Source organism: Zingiber officinale, chromosome 6B, assembly GCF_018446385.1.
Source record: "Zingiber officinale cultivar Zhangliang chromosome 6B, Zo_v1.1, whole genome shotgun sequence".
In the NCBI taxonomy this organism is placed as follows: Eukaryota; Viridiplantae; Streptophyta; class Magnoliopsida; order Zingiberales; family Zingiberaceae; genus Zingiber; species Zingiber officinale.
The window spans coordinates 133078245-133092902 of NC_055996.1; the positions used below are offsets into that span (position 1 = coordinate 133078245).

A 14658-nucleotide genomic window follows, 5' to 3' on the forward strand; every position below is an offset into this window, starting at 1 on the left:
TTGAATTTTTTCGGAAGCAATCAATTCTTTGATATTGTGAAATCTTACATCAATGTGTTTGGTTCTCGCATGATACACTTAATTCTTTTCCAAATAGATAGCACTCTGCCTGTTGTATAATAACTTGACTTCACCTTACTGAACACCCAGTTCTCTGACCAACCATGTAAGTCATAAAATTTCTTTCATTGTTTTAGTTGTTGCCATGTATTCTGATTCCGTAGTAGACAATGCAATAATAGATTGTATTATAGATTTTCAATAGATAGACCCTCTTGCCACAGTGAACATTTACTCTATAGTAGACCTTCTATCATTTATATCTCCTGCATAGTGTGCATCTACGTACCCAGCAACTGAAGGATCTTTTGGTTGTCTACTGAATATAATATTATAATTAGTTGTAATTCTCAAGTATATGAAAACCCATTTCACTGCATCCTAATGTGGTCGACCAGAATTTGAGAGAAACTTGCTCACTATACTAACTGCTTGCGCAAAAATTGGTCTTGTGCAAATTATGGCATATCTTAGATAACCAATTGCACTGACATAAGGAACCTTTGACATATTTTGGATCTCGTCATTCGTCTTTGAACATAGTATACTGGATAACTTGAAGTGATGCGCCAAGGTGTGTTCACCGACTTTGCATTCTTCATATTGAACATATCCAACACCTTTTCCATATAACTATATTAAGACAACCATAATCTCTCTACAGCTCTATCCATGTGAATCTCCATCCTAGAAATCTTCTTGGTCTCGCCTCGGGAAGTATTGTTTCTATTTTCCTCTTCCCGAGCGGACGGTCGGGACCGTTCTCTGGACGCACGGCGATTCTCCTGCCTTGGAGAACGATGCCGATCGGGAGTCTGTTGCTGCTGTGGCCTATCAGCTCACGTCCGATCGGCTTCATGAGTTCTCTGTCGCCTGTCGACTGAGGGAGACCGTCGTCCGGCATTCCGGGGCACAGGATGAGCCACGAAGGGAAGACTTCGACAATCCCTTGTGTTGTGCGTATCCGTCCGGTGGAAGGAGCAGAACATCGGGGTCCATCTCTTCTTTGGCTTGGGCCGGGCGGCAGATACCTCTTGCACATGGGACTTGGCGTGGGGGGATCGGATTGCTTCGGCCCTTGGTCCTCTAGGAGGCTGATGAGCGGCGTGCTGTTTCCGCTCGGCAGGGGGAGCCCGCTCGGTTGGAGTTTCTTTTTTCCTGGCCGCTTGCGCTTCTTCCACGTTGATGTATTCGTTAGCCCGGTGTAGCATGTGATCGTAATCTCGGGGCGGCTTTCGGATGAGTGATCGGAAAAAATCCCCATCCACTAGGCCTTGTGTGAAGGCGTTCATCATGGTTTCCGAAGTGGCCGTTGGAATATCCATTGCCACTTTGTTGAACCGCTGGATGTAATCTCGGAGCGATTCACGGGCTTCTTGCTTGATGGCGAACAGGCTCACGCTCGTTTTCTGGTAGCGTCGGCTGCTTGCAAAATGGTGGAGGAAGGCCGTTCGGAAGTCCTTGAAGCTTGTGATGGATCCGTCCGGCAACCTCCGAAACCACCGTTAAGCCGATCCCGAGAGAGTGGTAAAAAAAACTCGGCACTTTACTCCATCTGTGTATTGATGGAGAGTAGCTGTGTTATCGAACTTACCCAGATGATCATCTGGGTCGGTTGTCCCATTATACTCGTCGATCGTCGGAGGCACGTAGTGCTTCGGCAGAGGATCTCGCAGAATAGCCTCTGAAAATTAGCGATTAATCCTCTCGGGTGATGCGTCCGCTCGGGGGGCTTTCCCCTTTCTGTCATCTCGTCTAGGCATTTCATCCGAAGAAGATCCCCTATCTCTATAAGCTGGTACGGCTTCAGGGGTGCGGAATAGGGCTCGATGAAATGCAACGGTGGCCGGTGGTGCTTCCGCTCGACCACCAGACGCTGATGTTGCTTGCTGCTCCGGCCGCTCGGCTGTGGCTTTCTGTTTTTGCTCCACGAGCTTGGCGGCCCTTATCTCGATCAGAGCGTCGAGTTCCTCGTTCGAAAGCGTCACCATGTGTTGTCGTCCAGCCTCGTCCATTGTTTCCGATCGGATGCAGGAGCGTTCCCACAGACGGCGCCAAATTGATCCTGTCCGAATGCTGAATCAACGGACGCTGGGCACGTGGCGCTCTCCGGGTTGCTGATGTAGATCTCCGGCTAGTCTCACGAAACTCCGGCGAACCTGCACAGAAGTCGGGCCGGGAAGGGGTTCCCGGCGGCGACCCTCCGACGCTCAAGTCAGGTAAGCAAGTGGTGGAAAAAGTAGCTCCAAAGCTTGTAGAACGCGTACCTCCGGCGAAGTCTGCGGCTCTTTATATAGAGCGGTGAAAGAGCTTCTACACGCCCACCGAGACGCGTACGTGTCCGCAGCCCATACCTCGGTATGTGTTTGTCAGAAAGCTTACCTGACGTCATACTGCAACAGTCCCATCGCGCCTTCGATGGGACAACAGGACACCCCGTTGACAGACTAGGAGTATGGCCTAGCCATACGACTTGACGGCTGTCAGCAAATGTTCCTGTCCCTATTTACCCACCGCCGGCCAGGACGTTCGTCCGGCCGGCTAGACGAAGAGCGCCGTCCGGACGGCCCTAATTCCCTGCGCCGGCCGGGCGGCGCACCCATTACGTTCTGCCTTCTCTTAGGCCTTTCGCTCGGTCATTATTTACTGTTTCATTGAGCGTCGAAACCCCGATCCCTGTCAGGGCGCCTTTTACTATCAGATGTTTACTGGCAGACCGATCGGCCTGCCCTTTTCTCATGAGTCCGGTCGGCTCACCCTTCTTCGACGGACCACCTGGCCCTTTGACCTCCACGGGGCATTGACCCCTCGTTAGGGGGTCCCGGGCTCTTACCACCGGATCAATGTTCATACTTTCTTTGATACTTTGCCTTCTAGTGCTGCAATTAGTGATCTATTAATGAGATAATATGTCATGTTAACTGTTTCTGTCCAGAAATTTTTTGCTAGTCTTGCATTTAGTCTGAGACATTTTATCTTTTTAATGATTGTCTTATTCAACCTTTTCGTCATCCCATTATGTTGAGATGTGCTACAAATCGATAAATATCTCATTATCCTATGTTGCTCTTAAAATTTCTAAAATTTTGAATCTGTATACTCAATCCTATTGTCTGACTTAAAGCATGTGATCTTCTTTCCGGTTTGGTTCTCTACTTCAATTTTCTATAATTTAAACTTTGTAAAAGTTTTTGACTTATGACACATAAAGTATACCTAGATCTTTCATAAGTAATCATCAGTAAAACTCACAAAATATAAGTGCCCTCAACGTGATATTATACTGGCTGGTTCCCAGAGATTCGTATATATATAGTCTAGAATCTCCTCCATCTTGTTTGTTGCCGTTTTAAATTGCACTTTGCTCTGTTTTCCAATAATATAGAATTTGCAGAATTCAAGTTTGCATGTCTTAACACCTCTCATCAAATCTCTCTTGTGAAGTTTTAGCATCCCACGTTCACCCATATGCCCTAGCCACATATGCTACAAGATAGTACTGTCTGATTCAAATTCCATCGAGGCGACTCCACCTACAATTGTAGTTCCCATCAACTTATAGATGCTTTCTGCTAACTTTTATCCTTTCATTACCGTCAAAGCTCTCTTGCTGGCCTTCATCATCCCGCTTACTATTTGTAACTACAACTAATCTCATCTAGTGTGTATAGTGAAATCAAGTTTTTCCTTAAATCTGGTATATATTTAACATCACATAGGGTTCTGATCACACCATCAAATATCTTGATTCTGACGTTTCTTATGTCAATAACTTTGAATGATGCATTATTTCCTATCAATATTGAATCAGAATCCACTGCCCTATAGATATCAAACAACTTTTTGTTTGGAGTCGTGTGATATGAACATGTAGAGTCTAAAATCCAAGCATCCGTCAGTTACTCCGAGCTTGACATAACTGATAGCATATTTCCATCACCGCTCTCTAAATTTTCTTTTTCAACTATGTTTGGAGACTTTGTTGAACTACCTTTGTTCTTTGCAACATGTTTCTTTATCTGTAGACAATTTCTCTTCATATGACCTTTGCCTTTATACTCATAACACGTGATCACATTCTTCCTTCTCGACTTAGAACGAGCCTTGTTGTCATTACCAGATCTATGTTGAGATTTGCTCTTACCATACTTTTGGTTGCTATTTACCACAAGTCCTTGAGAAACTTCATCTTTTGTTTTCTTCCTTTGGTGAAAATCTAACAACGCACCTGTGATCTCTTCCAATTTAAGAGTTTCCTTATTCCACATTAAAATAGTAACTAAATTCTTATTCGTAGGAAATGAAAGTAGAGAATTCAAAAACATCGGCACCTTGTCTTCGACTTTGATCTTTACATCAATTTGCTTCAGATCGCTCATAATCTGGTTAAAGACGTTGATGTGTTAGCTTAAATTGATTCTTTTTGTCATTTTCATTCTGAATAATTTTTGCTTAAGATATAACTTGTTTGTTAATGATTTTAATATGTACCATCTTTCCAACTTTTGGCAAATTGACACTGGTGACTCCTCATCCATGACATGGTATATCATATCATCGTAAGACAAAACCTGATTGTTACCACTGCCTTCATATGAAGTTCTTCTCAATTTGATCTCTCCATGCTTTCTGGTTTCCTTTCTCATAACGCTTTCACCATGTCTTGTTGCACAACAAGTTCTTGATCATTTTTTGCCATAATCTGAAGTTTCCGGTTTCGTCAAACTTCACAGAAGTCGTCCCTGACATGTTGAAAAAATTCACCAAAGCTTCGTTCTGATACCAATTGTTGCGCAAAGAGAGGGGCAACACCTCTCAACCTTTAACGTAAAAGAAGAGAAAGAGATAAACAGAAATCGCATGGAGCAACAAGACAAAGACGCATAAAAGGAGCAAACACGAGGAGGAGGAAGAAGAAGAGTTACCATAGTTCGGTGGCGTACCTACTCCTTTAAAACGGTTAAAGTTTTATTAAAATTTTCTCTACTCAAGAGAATCACATTCAACAATTCTCATAATTGTACAATAGATTTACAATGATCCCTATAAATAGTGTATAAATTTCATACCTGATAAAATTTTAACAAATTTCTATTATGAAAAATCGTAACAGAATTTTGTTATGAAAAATTATAATAAAATTTTATTATATAAAACCATAATAAAATTTTATTACAAAAAATTTTAACATATTTTTTCTATAATATTTTTCACATTGATCTTTAATTAAATATAAGTTCCCGTTCTGTTATTGTGTTAGTCATGGGAAATTTGTTTCCTTCAATGAATAAACTGATTCAATTCTCCCTCTGTTTTACTTTTCTTGCCACCTGGTGCAGTGATCTTTCACATGTCTCGGTATGCCACGGTGCGAATTCAATGACCAGTAATAATCATCCTAACCTTTGTTTTTTCCTTGGCGGAGGAGAAACAAGCGAAGCTTGACGAAGCTCCCTTTCATGTCTCATGGATATCGGTGGCGCCGCGCTTCCGTTGGCTGAGTCAATGGCGTCTCAATGTCGTGGCGGTAGCTCTCGCCACGGCTTGTGATCCCAAGAGTCCCTTCTCAATTCCAACTCCTTCACCTTTCCATCCATCATCAATGCGTGCCAACTTCGTCAAAAGTTATCTAAGTATAGCCTTACAATATATATATATATATATATATATATAATTCAGATATTTAATTCTTCACATCAATTAATCTGGAAGGTAGGAGTAACTTCGAAAGCGTGGACTGCTCGTGTTAGATATTTTTTTTCTTAATATTATAATTTAATCTCTATCCTAAAAAAATAAAAATTTATTAGCATAATTAAGAGTTAAAAAAAAATCACCATTTCAACAGCTGTAAGAGGTGTTCCCCTGCACCTTTCCCAGTTGTAGCCTAGCTAAAAATACTATAGATATATATAATTTTTTATATATAATCCGCCTTAACGAAATTTACCCTGAATGCCTGATTAATTTTGGAGTTAATTTTGGCATACGTTTGATACTTGTTTTAGCAAATCGTTCAGCGAAATAACTTGATGAATTAAATAATTGGCCAACGGTAAAATCTGATCTTATCTCAGCTGAGTTTTAAACCGTGATACTGCATGCATCCACCAAACAGTGCCAGAGGGCAAATAAAATATTATTTATCGGTTGAAGGGAAGCTATTGATATTTGCTTAAATGGGCCGTCAGTCCTTGTGGCCCGTAATTTTAGGCAGTTGAAAGGGTTGCCGTCCTTTACGTGCTGTGTAGTTACTTCATTGCTTTTGCTCCTTCCGTCGCCGCCGTCGTCGTCGTGCTCCGTGATCTTGTCTGGGAATCTTGAGATCGCGCAGGGCTCGTAGGAGATGTGGCGCCGCTGCCTGCCGCAGACCTTGCTCTTCTCGAAGAAGGCATCGTCGTCGATCGGGGCGACGCCTAGATTCCTCTCCAACAATTCGGTATTCCTCTGTCGTTCTGCGATCCTTTTGAAGTTATTCTGGTTCTGATACGGGATCTCAGCTTGACAAAAGAGCTTCGTGTGTTTAGGCCGTCCGCTTTGCATGGCCCGTCTTGGCATTTGATGGCGATGGGAAGAATTTTTTTTTTGTATTTTTAAAATTTTTTTAATCGCGTTTTAGTGAAGTTCTTGTCTCTCTGAAATTTCAATAATAAGAACGATCCGTTCTTGAAAAACCATTTGGTCGTTCTAACTACTAGCATGCCTCTGCTTTGGATTGGATCACGAGCACTGTCGGAGATATGATGTTGTTTAATAATATTTGTTGCTTAATGAAGAATTTGTTCCTTTTTTTCTTATTTCTGTGCTCGATTATCGTCTCGCTTCGTCTCTCTCTCTCTCCCCTTTTTTTTCTTTATTTTCCTGGTCACTAGTCGATGTCTTGTTTGGTGTTTTATCATCTCAAAGGACTGAATCTCACTATTTTCCTTTGAATGTAGATGATTTAGTTTTCTTAGTCAATCTATACTCTCCGATGGAGTAATTACTTAGACGACGCAATTTGCCACCATGTGTCACGGATTAGGGTTCTGTCCATGTATCGTGATCCGATTTTATGTAATTTTTTATAAAATAGCTGTGCAGTATATTTCCTTGAGTTTAATTTTTTTTTTTTTCGAAAATTGATCTTTTGTGTGTGTCATTTTACATTCAAAGGCTGTTCGTTAATCTTCTTAACTTTTTTTTCCTCTCACTAATCTTGGTTAACCATTTACAATGATATATACTTATTCTTTGTAAGACTGAATGTTTCCCTTTTGATGCAAAGGTTGGACAATCTTCATACACTATCGTAGATCACACATATGATGCAGTCGTTGTTGGTGCTGGAGGTGCTGGCCTTAGAGCAGCTATTGGTCTCTCGGAGCATGGCTTCAACACAGCTTGCATTACCAAGCTCTTTCCAACTCGCTCTCATACAGTAGCCGCACAGGTGCTGAAAGCTAGTTCTTCATTTTTAGTATTTTCAATTTGTATATTCAATCTCAAATGCTGATACATTTATGCATTCTTTTGTAGCTGTACATATGGATAACTAAATACATACAAATCCTTGCTAACTACCTCTGGCATATCTTAAATTGATTGGTTTGGTCAGTCATTAGGTTCTTGTTGGTAAGTTAAATTGTCATTCTGTAAGATAATAAGTGGTATTAAGACAATATAAGTGGATTAACTAAATATGTAGATGCAGGTCTGATACAACATTTCTTTTTTTTTTTCCAGATTATGAGATTTTGCTATATTCTTTTCTAAATTGAAACTATTTTTTTTTAATGATACAAGTGTGAATACTATATATTTCCACCTTTTGTAAAAGACTGAGCTATCATTGTGTTTTTTAATCATGCTATGAAATAATTCATGTGTAGAAGGGTGAAAGTTTAACTTTCAACCTCTTAGGAATTCTGGTTCTCCCTTTGATTGGAGAAGTGTAATTTAAAATTGGTATCGATGATAACATTTCCATGTCTGCATCACTTTTGTCATATGCTCTACTTTGAGAGGCTATAGAGGTAGTAAGTTCTAATTTTTACAACTCTTGGAAAGATTGTAGTTCTGTCCTTCTGAGCAATGGGAAGTGTGTACCTGTTTGTGAAATGAGCATCTTGATCAACAAAATTTGAATAACATACTATATTTTGAAATGCAGAATCAAGGAACTAATGCAGTTTTTTTGAATTCCTTGCTTTTGAAATTATTCAGTTACCAAATGCAACAACTCCTGTGTAATCCATTTTGTTGGTTTTGGACAAACTATCTTTGAGTTGCTAATAACCTAATGGTTAAGTGATGCCAGTTCTTTTAAAGGCATCACCCTTGTTATTTTTCTAATAGGATTTTCTGCTTGTACTTGAATTTTGGGTTTCAACCAGCTTCACTCTCACTATTAGTTTGGAAATATATACTGAATCATGTTAACAATCATATACAGGGTGGCATAAATGCAGCTCTGGGTAATATGTCAGAAGATGATTGGAGGTGGCATATGTATGATACCGTCAAAGGAAGTGATTGGCTAGGTAACTAACTTGCAAGAAGGATCTGTCAATTTACTTAATCTCATAAATGTATGATATTGTCTAATTTGCTTTGGCAGAGTAAAATAGAAAATAATAAATCCTCATTGTTAGATGAACCTACCCAGACTTTTTTCTTTTGGTGGATAGGGAGATGCTATCACTCTTTGGCTTTAGGTTTCCTCACTTCTACATCTATGTACCATAGTGACGTGTGGCTTGTTGACTTCCACTAGGTGATCAAGATGCCATTCAGTATATGTGCAGAGAAGCACCAAAAGCAGTCATTGAGCTGGAAAATTATGGTTTACCTTTCTCTCGGACTGAAGATGGGAAAATCTATCAACGAGCTTTTGGAGGTCAAAGTTTGAATTTTGGAAAAGGTTGTAACTTAACACACATGATTATGGTGAAAAAATCTCCAGGTTTTTAGTGCCTAATAATAACTAACATACTATTTGCATTGGTTGGCATATCAATAGGTGGCCAGGCATATCGTTGTGCATGTGCTGCTGATCGAACTGGTCATGCGCTGTTGCACACACTATATGGTCAAGCGATGAAGCATAATACTCAGTTTTTTGTTGAATACTTTGCTTTGGATCTTATTATGGATAAGGATGGTAAGTTTTTTTTTTGTTGAGATTCCGCTAAAATATATTAATTTGGACAATTTTTATCTTTTAGTTTCGTACTATGTATTGAGCCGACCCCGCCTAGTGGGATAAGGCTTGATTGTTGTTGGTTGTTGTAGTTTCTTACTATGTATTGGTAGACATTTTCCATGCCCTCTTTGTACTCTTATTTGGGAACTTAAATTAGCACTACTTTTGGTTATTGATTGATTTCTTTAAGGAGATATCATAAAACTCGTATAGAAATCTGATGTTTTTTTCATGTATTATTTACTGCTGAGCATGCTGACTGGTGTACCTTTGGTTGATGTTTATGCTAAAATGATCAGAAAGGTGAAATTATGAAGGAAAAGAAATGCATATTAGTGCAGTTCTGAATTCCATCTTTTTAACTCTGATCAACTCTAGCGAATGGCTCTTCCTACACATATTTATATTTTCTTCTAATTTCATGTTTGGAATACATCATAATGGCTATAAAGTCCCAGCTACTTGGGTTGTTATACAGAATTTTAGATGTAGTTTGGAATAATGAATTTTAAATAACCAAAGTAAGCAATATAGTGCAAGAGGGGAGATTAAAAATTTTGAAAAATGAATGAATGAGCTCTCTTTGTTTTGGTTAACACGCATACAATATCCACGGAAGATTTTGGCCATGTGGTCTTAGTGTCTTGATTTCTTAAAATTGTCACTAAAAAGTTAGAGTTTCTCATGGAATTTCTTTTTTGATAATGCATAAAAGCAAGCCCTCATTTTGGTAAAGGCATATACTGAACCAAGGACTTGACAATCACTTCGAAGGTCTTTTCCAACTTCTTAAGCTGACTTCTTTGAGTTGTTCATGCAAATTAAGGACTAGTTTATGTATTTTTCCTTTCTAGTTAAAGCTCTAGTAAGACAGGTATTTACGGCTTCAAGAAGAATTAGCAAACAACAGGGACCCAATTTGTTGGATTTGTTTCGAGTTGAGGATTGCACAATAGCCAATAGTAGATCAGACAATAGTTCAGATCCCTCAAAATAAGCGATTAGCAAATTTTAAAGGCCATCTGCAACTAGTAGGCATCACCGACATTCCTTTTGGTGCTTCAGCAGAGGTCAAGTGCTGATCCAGTTGGATTTCCAGATGAAGTTTGCCCTGGATCATCTCGTGTTTAGGTTTGCTTAATTGGTTTGTTTTTCTGGATCAAATAAGTTTGTAGTTGCTTCAGTATTGTTTTCTGGGAATATCTTTGCCTGATGGTTGTGATATCACGTCTTAGAGATGCAGTAGTAAACAAGTCATGCTTCATGTGTCATGACCGGTTATTACTACTATTTCTCAAACGTGGATGTTGAGCTTTAGCTACAGTGGTTGAAGTATGCTGATTATTTCAGTAAATGTTGTTAGCATGTTGTTTATCTGGAATTTCTGCTTGGAGATTAAGGGTATTTGCTGCTAATGTTTGTTGGGTATAGATTCATTAAGGTGTATCTTGGTATGTGTCAACCTGATCAGTTTTTAGAACATTTGTTGTTGCTACTAAATACAGACTTGTATATCTGGATGAAGCATAAGTGTTGATTCAGTCAAAGAGATTAGCAAAATTTTTGCTTGATGCAGTTTATTTTTTGTGAAGTTTTCTCAGATTATACTGTCAAAGTGGTTGTGAGTTCCATTTTACTATTGGGCTCTTCCATCCCGGGATTAATGGAGCTGAGATCTACCATGTAAATATATCCTTTCATTAATGCACTTTTATTTAGTCCCACGCCAAAAAGTGAACTATTTATTTAGAATTTAAAGAATGAAATAATTGGACTAGTAAATACTTGAAAGATGGGTTGTTTATAGGACTAAATGAATAGCAGAGCTAAAATCTTAGATTTGTTGAAATCTAATGCTAGCAGTTCATCTGTCACATTTTGTTATTATCCTACTCTTGCCATTCCTTTCTGATTGATCCAAATGGTTGGGAGCCAAGGCTTGTTTGTCTTGTTGTTGTCATTATTATCTTCTTTTCTGATTCATGCAATTTTTTAGATATGTAATTAATTCTTATACATGTATGCTTGTTATCAATGGCGTAGGGACTTGTCAGGGAGTGATTGCCCTTAATATGGAGGATGGGACACTTCATCGTTTCCATGCAACAAACACAATTTTGGCCACTGGGGTACTGATAGTTTACTTTTGGGGTCCAAAACAACACTTTCTTTGATTTCTCACTGAATTAAGTTATGAATTACTTTACTCAGGGTTATGGTAGAGCTTACTTCTCTGCAACATCGGCTCATACATGTACTGGAGATGGCAATGCCATGGTTGCACGAGCTGGTTTACCCCTTGAGGTTAGTTTGATTACTATTCTATTGTAGTGCTATTCTATGCCTAACACATGTGGTGCTTCTTCTTAAATTTTATTCTTCCTGTAGGATCTTGAGTTTGTTCAGTTTCATCCTACGGGCATATATGGTGCTGGATGCCTAATTACTGAAGGTTTTAATGCTTTTCTCTTAGTTTTAAGCAATCCCTGAGTCCATGTAAAGGATGTCCAATTTTTTATTCCATCCTTAAAAGAATGCTTTCTCTTCACTAATTGTGGTTTATTGATTGTTTTAACTGCAAAGTTTAGGATCTCGAGGAGAAGGTGGTATTCTTAGGAACAGTGAAGGTGAACGGTTTATGGAACGATATGCTCCTACCGCAAAGGATCTTGCATCACGTGATGTGGTTTCGAGATCTATGACAATCGAGATACGAGAAGGACGTGGTGTAGGTATGGACTGAATGATTACTTGTGGGTTTGTTTTTCTAATGCTGATTTTTGTGGTGCTGAAGTGCATGGCATTGATATTTGGTTATTTTGGATATACTTTAGGACCGCTGAAGGATCATATTTATCTCCATCTGAATCATTTGCCCCCGGATGTTCTCAAGGAAAGACTTCCTGGGATATCCGAGACTGCTGCTATTTTTGCTGGTGTCGATGTCACTAAAGAACCCATCCCTGTTTTACCCACTGTGCACTATAATATGGGTGGAATACCAACAAACTACCACGGGGAGGTTCGCTAGTGGCTATCATATGGATTCTGAGAGTGCCTGTAGCTCTTTCTATGCCCGCTACTGATTTGTTCTATTTGTACATGTGATTGGTTTCTCAGGTGGTTCAGATAAAGGGCAATGATCCTGATGCAGTCGTTCCTGGTCTGATGGCTGCTGGAGAGGCCGCTTGTGCATCTGTTCATGGAGCCAACCGACTTGGTGCAAATTCACTCCTCGATATAGTGGTTTTTGGCAGAGCATGTGCTAACAGAGTTGCCAAAATCTGCAAACCAGGTATAACGTCATATTCTCGTGTGAGCTAGAACTTAGTGAATGCCTATTGCAAGTAGAATCATCCTATTGAATGGACAGGCCAGAAGCAGAAACCTCTAGAGAAAAATGCTGCAGAAAAGACTATTGCATGGTTGGATAAATTAAGGAATGCGAATGGTTCATTACCTACTTCAGAAATACGTTTAAACATGCAACGGGTGATGCAAAATAATGCTGCTGTTTTTCGAACACAAGAAACACTTGAAGAAGGTTATTTGTGTGCCATGTAGTAGTTCATTGAATGAAGTACTTCTGCTCTGTGATTTTCTGTGCTAATTACTTTTGCCTGACTTTCTTGTAGGTTGTCAATTGATCGACAAGACATGCGAAAGCTTTCACGATGTTAAAGTCCATGATCGGAGTTTGATATGGTTGATTCCTTGTGCTTCAAATGATCAAGTTTTCAATGATCTTTCTGGTTCTTAATGTCTACTTGTGTTTGCAGGAATTCTGACTTGATTGAGACCATTGAGCTAGAAAATCTTTTGATTAATGCATCCATAACAATGCACTCTGCTGAGGCAAGAAAGGAAAGCCGAGGAGCTCATGCTCGTGAAGATTTTACGGTCAGACTCTCTCTGCTGAATATTTCATTTCACTATCGTGTTAAAATCATGGTTGTAACGTGAGTGTTCTCTTGCAGAAAAGAGATGACCAGAACTGGATGAAACATACATTGGGGTAAGTATTCAAGTTTATCTTAATTTCCTCTCAAACTTCAAACATGATGCATTATTTGAGTAGTGTTTTTCAACATGCATTGCTATCTGAATGCTGAGAAAACCAAGAACACACTGATTCAATCAATGCTCATTAAATGCTTAAAGACCTCGATAGAAGCTGCTCAAGGTTCGACAGCAAGTTAGAACAGTTGAGAACTTTGGTGTCGAGTTGATTGTTAACGATTTAACCCCATAGTCATGTGGAGTCAAAAATAGATGCTTGATTGAGCCAATAAGGAAATGGTTAGAAACAAGCTACTCTGAATTTACCAACTGGCCAGCCAATTTGAAACACCAATCAGTCGATTGATTGGCAAATACGATATACATACCTACCGTCCGGATTCTTGAAATTGGCTCTGTTTTTGCTAGTTTGGATTGGATTCGATTCTAGTCAACTGTCTGAGTAGAGGTATATTTCCTTGTTTGACAGATACTGGGAGAACGGAAAGGTGAGGCTTGCATATCGGCCTGTCCATATGAACACCTTGGATGATGGAATCGAGTCCTTCCCGCCGAAAGCACGAGTTTACTAAGCTTGTATGGATTCCCACATGTATGGTGTTCCTAAACTGATTGAGTTTTTAATAATGGAACAATCTTCTTTTTTTTTTTTTTGTTGTAATTCGTCAGAGAAATCCTGATATGTATGGACTACATTCGAACCGTCTCAAATGAGGCTCAACTTTGTAATTTGACTCAATTGAGGATCAACTGCATGAATAAATTCTGTAGGTTGGACTAATTTTCCCCAATTGTTGTTCAATGTAATCAAATATGTTTAATAAATTTGCCATTTAGTTTGTGAAATTCTTTTTTATTCACTTTATTTTTATTAAAAAAATCTCGGTCGTAAGGAAAACAGCAGCATACGTTTTAATTTTAAGTACACATCGCACTGTAAGCGTACTTGAATACAAATTAATCAGTATTTTATTATTTCTAATACCTAAAGTGCGGATACAAAAGATTTTGATCAAAAGTTTTAAAGATTTAAAGAGAACTCGAGTGTTAATTCCCAAGCAACGATGGTTTTGGTGCGAAGGTAAATGGGCGGATGGGTTTTTAGGGTTTGATTTTCATGCCGCACAAATAAATATGTGTAGTGATAGATTCACTATTGGTTCCCTAATATCAGTGCCAGATTATCAGTTTCTAAGAATATTTTTTTTTTTAGTTTTAGTTGGATTTGATAAATAGAACTCTGAGTTTTTTATTTTTGGTGGGTCATATTAAAACTAATTATTAATTTTTTAAATATGATTTAATTAGTTTTTTAGCCGTTTTTTGGTGAAATGTTGATTTTCAGACCTTCGATTTTCAAACGTTAATTGCTTTTTTGAACGTTGGTTTTTGCG

The 14658-nt window shown here is 39.0% G+C and overlaps 1 protein-coding gene across 1 annotated transcript; it reads left to right on the forward strand.

The window, feature by feature from the left end:
• The first annotated feature begins 6272 nt into the window (after positions 1–6272).
• LOC121989606 (succinate dehydrogenase [ubiquinone] flavoprotein subunit, mitochondrial-like) lies at positions 6273–14055 on the forward strand. The gene is made up of 16 exons (XM_042543747.1): positions 6273–6499; positions 7328–7492; positions 8495–8582; positions 8816–8962; positions 9062–9202; positions 11288–11373; positions 11456–11548; positions 11633–11696; positions 11833–11976; positions 12079–12266; positions 12365–12539; positions 12618–12788; positions 12880–12949; positions 13024–13144; positions 13222–13259; positions 13734–14055. Exons 1-16 carry the CDS (start codon positions 6407–6409, stop codon positions 13834–13836), a joined length of 1887 nt encoding a protein of 628 aa, XP_042399681.1. The 5' UTR covers positions 6273–6406; the 3' UTR covers positions 13837–14055.
• The last annotated feature ends 603 nt before the right edge of the window (positions 14056–14658 follow it).